The sequence below is a fragment of the Rhamphochromis sp. 'chilingali' genome, assembly GCF_963969265.1.
Source record: "Rhamphochromis sp. 'chilingali' genome assembly, chromosome: 21".
In the NCBI taxonomy this organism is placed as follows: domain Eukaryota; kingdom Metazoa; phylum Chordata; class Actinopteri; order Cichliformes; family Cichlidae; genus Rhamphochromis; species Rhamphochromis sp. 'chilingali'.
This window is the reverse complement of record NC_137949.1, coordinates 28711335-28719254: the sequence shown is the minus strand read 5'-3', so window position 1 is coordinate 28719254 and position 7920 is coordinate 28711335. Positions and strand designations below refer to the sequence as shown.

The 7920-nt window shown below is 42.4% G+C and overlaps 1 protein-coding gene across 1 annotated transcript; it reads left to right on the top strand.

Annotated features, from left to right (window-relative positions):
- The first annotated feature begins 1960 nt into the window (after positions 1-1960).
- Positions 1961-7637, top strand: LOC308389976 (homeobox protein SIX6). Its single transcript, XM_080871610.1, has 2 exons — positions 1961-2891; positions 3880-7637. Exons 1-2 carry the CDS (start codon positions 2320-2322, stop codon positions 4043-4045), a joined length of 738 nt encoding a protein of 245 aa, XP_080727736.1. The 5' UTR covers positions 1961-2319; the 3' UTR covers positions 4046-7637.
- The last annotated feature ends 283 nt before the right edge of the window (positions 7638-7920 follow it).

The window sequence follows — 7920 nt, the reverse complement described above, 5'->3', positions numbered from 1 at the left end:
TTATATAAATCTTTAAAAACATGCCTATAAGGTAGACGTGTTGTTTACACAGGATGAGGTACAATAGTTATTTCCAGTTCTCCATTTAAGAGATCTAAATCAGGTTTATTTTTTATTGATGCACACTTCCTGGAGAAAGCATTGCAGTCCTCGTAAATTTAGGGTGAGTCGGGAAGCCTGCAGGAATGAAATATTTACAGGCAGCTAAATATTTCAAGCCAGCACCTTGTCAGTCGCCCTCACAATTTATTTCCACTGCTTCTTCCGATTGCGGTCTTATTCTTTATTTACTGCCATTGGTGTTGTAGTATGGGTGAATGAGTGGCGACCCCGGTCAAATACAAGTTAAATAGTCCCAGTCTGTACATTGCTCCTCTTGCGTGCGCAATTTTTGAAAGATAACGTGGTGCATATTTTTGACAAACTAACTGATTGTGCTCATTATTATTATTATTTAATATATAAAATGAAACAGCCAAAGACTGAACAGCTTCTTGTACAGAAGGCATTTCATAACCCCACATCAAGAGTCTATAATTCATGCAAAAACATCCCGAAGGGGATTTGGATCGAGCGTGTGGTGCGTGCGCGCACGTGCACGACAGAGAGAGGGAGAGAAAGAGAGAGGCGGGGGGAGGGGGGGGTGGTATCTGTGAAAATGATATCAGGCTTTTCCGTCAGAATGAACTTTACTACTGTATCCAGCCATGAAATAATCTGACCTGACACTTCAAACCATCTGCGCTATCTATCCGCCCTCTTATTTACTAAATCAGCCTGTGCACAAAACGGAATGTGTCTGATACTAAAACCGAGTCGCCTGGCGGGGCCATGATAATCCTATATACACAAATATTTCTCTCCCTGCTTTGTTTTACAGCTATCACGAGCTGGACGGACGCAAACGCGTGCGCGCTGATGGAGGCTACTGTAAATTAAAAAAGAGAGAGGAAAAAATAACAACAAAACCAACAACAGCAACACAAAACTGAATAAAGGTACCTAAAGGCTGTCATCACACTTACGACTGTTAAACAACAGCAAACATTTAGCCATTTGGAAGAAAAGAAAGAAAAGAAAAAAGGAGCATTTGTTCACGGGTTATATAAAAGAGCGCGCTTCACCGACGACACCTGATAATATTTTATTATGATTATTGTTAATAAAGATTTTGCAGCTGTTCAAGGTTGGCTGCAGATTTGAGGTCCTGTTGAAATGCTTTAATAAATACCGACAATCACACTTTATTTATATTTGTGCACTTGCACTGTGGCATAATTTTATATTAGACGTGCGAAAGGACAAAAATATATATTTTAAAAGGCAAAACAAGCATTTAAAATACGGTATAGAGGCGCTTACAGTAGCGCTTTATAAGATTCTTACAGGCGTACGATGGGCCGACTTATGACGGAGGGTACATCACAGAAAGCATGGCAGCCTAGCAGGCCATGCTAAACACAACTACAAATGTGATGTGTCGAATTTAGCTTCCACGCCGTCTAATATTATCTGTTGTTATTTATTTATTTGTTTATTTATTTATTACCTCAGGGCAGGGCAGGACGGGGCAGCCTATAGTCAGCGGGGATGTGTCATTTTGCTGCGTAAAGCCTGTTTCATAAAGGGAGACTGAGCGTGTCTGTCTGCTCGGGCACTTCACTATATAGGACTCTTCCTTTAACACCGCCCGCCGCGCACAAAGGCGGAGGAGAGCACGGAGAGGCAGCTAAACGTTTGAAGACGCCAAGCAGAAAAGGTCAAAATGTTTATATTATTTTTGAAAAGGGTGGTGCTAAGTGCTCCTTTCCGCCTGATTGGCTGAACTTGACAGTGATTGACGTGCATCCATGGCAACCGGGCAGCCAATCTGCCAAGTCCAATAGGAAATCATCGGAGGGGGCTTGACTGTCTTTTTCTCTCCCCCCTCCTTAAAAATACATCTCAGCTCGGGCTTTAATTCTTTCGTACATTCAATCCCAGCATACCTTGAAAAATAGACTACACCGCCGCAGTGGCTTTAATTTTTCCCCTTGCACCTTCAGCCCTTTGCCTGACAAGTTTGCCAAGCCCAGAGGATGCGGTAGCCGGCCCCCACGCAGCATTGTCCCTCCTCTGTGGCGTTTTTGGCGTGTGTGTTTTTTCACGGCTGGTCAGACGATTGGTTTGATAACTTTGGGATTGCCTTGTTTTCTGGGTTGTCTTGGATTGCCTCGGCGCACGGGAAGAAGAAGCAGAGGACTCGGCGCGGAGGAGAGAGAGAGAGAGAGAGAGAGAGAGGAGAAAGGAGGGGGAGAGGGAAACACGGGAGAAGCCTCCATGTTTCAGTTGCCCATCTTGAATTTCAGCCCCCAGCAGGTCGCCGGGGTCTGCGAGACTCTGGAGGAGAGCGGGGATGTCGAGCGCCTGGGCCGCTTCCTCTGGTCGCTGCCCGTCGCGCCAGCGGCCTGCGAGGTCCTCAACAAGAACGAGTCGGTGCTCAGGGCCCGGGCTGTCGTCGCGTTCCACACTGGCAATTTCCGTGAACTCTACCATATCCTGGAGAACCACAAGTTCACCAAAGAGTCGCATACGAAGCTGCAGGCGCTGTGGCTCGAAGCTCACTACCAGGAGGCTGAGAAGCTGCGGGGCCGCCCGCTGGGACCGGTGGACAAATACAGGGTGCGGAAGAAGTTTCCCCTGCCCAGAACCATCTGGGATGGAGAGCAGAAAACCCACTGCTTCAAGGAGAGAACCCGGCACTTGTTAAGAGAGTGGTATTTGCAGGATCCCTATCCAAATCCCAGCAAAAAGAGGGAGCTTGCACAGGCTACTGGACTTACACCCACACAAGTAGGAAACTGGTTCAAAAATCGCAGACAAAGAGACAGAGCGGCGGCCGCGAAGAACAGGTGAGCTCCGTGCATAACCGTCACCGCCACAATCCTAATTTACGCGAACGCGTCAGAAACGAAACATACCCACACTCCATTACTGCCCATCAAGTGATTTGCCCTGCTTTCAGTTTAGTATACGTGCCTCTTTGGAGGCAATCAGCTCTGACATCAAATCATATTAAAGTCAAAATTATACCGTAATCCCGATTTTCTTCTTCTTCTTTTGTAATAAACGCCGCTTTCAGTGTCTGTGTTGAATCGCAGAAAATGGCCAACCAGCACAACCAAAAAATGGCAACGGGTTTCTCCGTTTTCTCCTGTCAGCAATGAATTATTTGGACTCTGAATAAACATTTGTATTATTTAAGTGTAATATTCCGACTGAAATTAAGTCGACCCTGCAACTACATTAATGGTATTTTATTAACAGTGACTCCAGTATTCTCCTGGTACTATTATTAGCAGTAATAATAACACAAACAACATAAATCTAATTGCTTTTACATGCAGTTTAACTGATGTCACGTTGTGCTTTCAAAGAACTATTTTCACCGGCTCTATCTGCCTGTTAGATGGTCGGTCGACTTACATAAGGTTATGTTTCATAAAGCCTTGTGTAAGCTAGACATTTACTACTGAGAATGACATTTGAAATTGTCCCATATCCAACAGTTATCCAAATAATATATTTGCTGTCTCCCTGTGGTACGTGGTAAAAATGTATCAATTATAAATTCACTAAGAAAAAAGTCAGATTTCACAGATTCCATTTAATATTTTTGTTTTGTTTTGTTTAAGCAAAAGTAGACATTTTTCTTCTTCTGTATGTTTGTTTAGGATTTTTTATTTTTTTTAATCTAATAAAAAAATCAATTTTGTAAATAATCGATGTAGACAATATATTATATATGTTCTGTATATATTATATACTTATAGACAATAATTTTGATGATCCTCGAAACAGACGGGCTTTTATTGTCATGTCTCTCCTTCCTCTGCTCAGGCTCCAGCAGCAGGTCCTGTCCGGCGGCTCGGTTCGCTCCCTGGCGGACGAGGATGGCACCGTGGACCGCCTGGGGAACTCCTCCAGTCCCGAGGCCAGTCTGTCCAGCAAAGCAGCCGCCTCGGCCATCTCTATCACCTCCAGCGACAGTGAATGTGACATCTGACGGGCAGATCGAGGGTGTTAATGAATTAAAAGGGGATACGAGTGAAAGACAATCCAATAAACAAGTCATAGTGCCTGCGTTGAGATAAAAAAAAAAAAGAACATACACACACATACACATACATACACACACAAACTAATATTTGACGGCTGCCAAAACATAAAGGGATCTGTGATCTGCTGCGGACTGCCCGTCCTTATCCTTTTAGGCCTATACTTTTGTTTGCGTTTTACCCACGTGCGGATAACTGAACTTAACACTTGGACGAAACACATTTCACGGACTAATAAGCCAACGCTTCGAGATGAAACGTTAAAAAAAGAAGAAGAAAAAATAAGTAAAAGGAAAAAAAGGAAAAAGGGATGAAGACATCCACACGCGCCTAACCTGCTGTTCTCTGTGGGTATTTCATGTTGAAAAGAACTGTGATATTTTTACTTTAAAGTTTTATAAATAATGTTTATTTGCCTATTTAAAACGATCTGCTCTGTCTCTTCGAATTTCATATTCATTTGCTTGGTGTTTTTAATACTTACCTTCTACACAGGTAAACCTGTTGAGCATGCGCGCTTTAGTGAACATGTGTTTCAGTAAAAAGAAAAAAAACCCGTAAAGATAACTTAATAAAAATAATTGTTGATTCAAGAGAGTTTAAAGTTCAGTCTTATTTCTTGGATTGTCGTGTGGATAGAGTAAGAGGAGAAAAAACAAAGAGTTAATAAAGCTGTAAAAATATGAACATTCATATGCTGTTATATAATAATCTTGGATTTTTTCGCTAAGACAAACGTTCTAGTGATATTCGTTTTGATACCTCGATGCTCGACTCCTTGACACGTTTCAGAGTGAGGCCTAATTGGCCGACATGCTTTGCGTCCTGTAATGCAGGGTGACAGCGAGAGGTCACGGAAAGGCCGGCTCACTAACCCGGATGATCTGCGGGAGAGACCATGGAGATCAAAACACAGCACAGATTGTGGACCTGGGCTTTACGCTGCACAGACGGCGCAGGAACAGGCTTCTTAAATCGTGCAAGTGTCCATTTTCCCAAGACATCGAGAATCAGACCGTACATGAGGCAAAGCAGTCTAGTAATTAACATAAACAGACAGCGACGATGAATTTAACACGGTGATACACACGTGCATCATGTTATCTTGACATATATGTGTTTGGACAACAGCTATATAGTTTGTAAGTTAGATGTGTGTGTGTGTGTGCGCGCGCGCAACTGAATCCTAATTTCATGTTCGGCAACCCTTCAGCTACAAAAAAACTTTTTAACTATTTTATTTTATTTTATTTTATCTGCATAGCCTCTGCTGCCTTTGTGTTGCCCTGCAAACAGAAGCGGGATGTGAGCACAGTGAGAAAATCCAGACTAAACCACAATGTCAGCCTTTCCAGCTGATGGGGCAACCACCTGGTTTCCTCCTATTTGCCATTAATTAGGCTACTGTAACTTATGAAGCACACAAAAGCCTTTCAGCTTGAACAAAACAGAAGCCAAACGTGTATGGTGAATTGGAGAGAGCGAACAAGTGAAGGGTACTAAATGGGGGTTCAGGGTGCTTCTTTTGATTTATTTATTTTTTTGCTCCTTCTTTTTCAATCTAGGAGGACAAAATAGCTAAATATTTCCGTTTCTATTAAGAATAAGGACAAGGGGGGACTACATGAAAAAAGTCTTTCTCGCAGTCAATAAGGTTGTCAAACTGGTCAGCGGTAATCAGTGCTAATGATGGGTCTGGGGTTCCAGCGCAGACAAAAGGGGTCCTGCCGTTGTTTTGTGAGGAGAAGCGATCGCGGGTCGCTATCCAAAGAAAAGACTCCGCGAGGAGGGTCTGGGGCGCAGAATCACAACTTCTCCTGTGTGTGCGTGCGTGCTTGCGTGCTTGCGTGCGTGCGTGCGTGCGTGTGTGTGTGTGTGTGTGTGTGTGTGTGTGTGTGTGTCCCCTCGCTCTCTACGGGGTGAACTCATGGCTTGGCCTATTAATAGGATGTAATCACTATTTTATTGTCTTTATTTGTGAGTAGCCCGCACATAGACGCAGTGCGGTGATTATTCTGCGATGAAGTTCTGAATTAAGCAATTTAACGAAGTTTTTTTTTTTTTTGCTAAATGAAGCAAAGTGACGTCTTTTAACTTAGAAAACTTGTATTTGTCAGAGAAGAATATTTACCGATGCTTCAGCTTTAAAATATTTTTTAACAAGTTAAGGATAAGTGGCGCGGAGACTCTTTGAGCTGTGGGTGTGATATGTGATGAAGGGCAGGCAGCAGCCTTGGTTATGTGTGTTTACTGTGATTGAATCTATCAGCGTCCTTCCGTGCAGACACTCTGGAGTGCAGCATTGTTTATCTATAAGCAGGACTACATATCAAAGCTGTGTGTGATTGAATTGGATCCCCATTATAGCTTACTTATTATAATTGTATGTATATACGTAAATGCGTCCTGGACGTTTCCTTTGGTTGATACCGTAAATTGAATTTCATTCGTGTTTTCCTTCAGGCATAAAACGCAAGATGCTCAACAGTCTCCTCTCACGGTGTACCAAACTGTGATGGATGAGGCAGGAACGCTTAACACCTGGGTAAAAGAACAAAAAACAAAAACGCACAAAAATGTGCGTTCCAGGTGCAGAAAATGTTTGTTTTGAGTTTTTCACCTTAAATTTGTGAAAGATCCAAATTTTGTCTCCTTCACTGTCCGAAAACCCATCATATTACGTTTTATTATGCATGCCCACATTTCCCCCCACTCAGATCTATACGAAATGCAAATTAATGTTTCCATCAGGTGATAAAATAAATATAATACCCACGAGAGCATCTGCACGGAGGGTCTTTTACCTGGAGTATCCCCTGAAGCTGGTGTTTGATTAAAGCCCGTTTAGCGTCTTGATAACACAATAAAGCTAACGCGAGAGATCTGACTGCAGAGGTGATATTCCTGGTAGAGCTCTGTAGGCTTAGACAGAAAAAGAAACATCCTGATAGTTTGCTGGAGTACATCTGGACACCTGCTGCATCCAAGCAATACCCACAGGCTGTCTGTGAATGTAAGGCATTGATTGGATCCTCGGAGTTTAGCACATTGTTCCACTGATGCATTAAAATATGTGCCATAAATTTGGAATATGCTGATTTTTACACTGTGAGGAGCTCTGGAGTTTCCAGCAATGGAAATAAAAGTAGACCACTTAAATCCTGCACAATTTTGAGGTAATCTTCCTTCTTCTCTGCTTCTTTTTGGCGGTGAATGTACTTTTTATTCCGCTGCATTTGGCATCATCGTAGATTCTGATTATTATGCCATGAGGGAACTCGGCTAATAGGTACACCTGTACAATCTAATACAATACAGTTTGCATGATGCGAAATGACTGTTCTGCTCCTTGGTTTCATTTGCACCGCAGGCTTCGCCAAAGATGTATTAATTAACGTGTAGTTTTGTGTGACGTATACAGATCCTTTACTTAAGTAAAAGTACAGATAACAAACAACGAAATACTCCAGTACTTAAGAAAAAGTATTACCAGCAAAGTACCGGCTATTTAAAGCTTGAGAATGAAAAGTATGCAGTGTGCGGAAATATTTGCGTTTCGTTTTGCATTTTACTGCTGTGGGTGTATCATTTGATCATTTTGCAACAAAAAGTCAGCTTTCATCTGCTCAGAAAATTATTTCTGTTGTTTTTATTAGACTCTATTTTCCACTTGATCCAAAATTGGTTAAAGCATTTCACCCTTCCGTTAACCACAATCTTTTTTTTCCAGAATCACCAAATTTGGAGATAGGCAAACCGCCTATCTCCAGTATCTTGACACACACACACACACACACACACACACACACACACACACACACAC

Bases quoted from the DNA above. Each gene is read 5' to 3' on its own strand.
- LOC308389976 (XM_080871610.1), top strand. From the start codon at position 2,320: ATGTTTCAGTTGCCCATCTTGAATTTCAGCCCCCAGCAGGTCGCCGGG. The intron at 2,892-3,879 runs GTGAGCTCCGTG...TCCTCTGCTCAG, and splicing joins GCGGCGGCCGCGAAGAACAG to GCTCCAGCAGCAGGTCCTGT.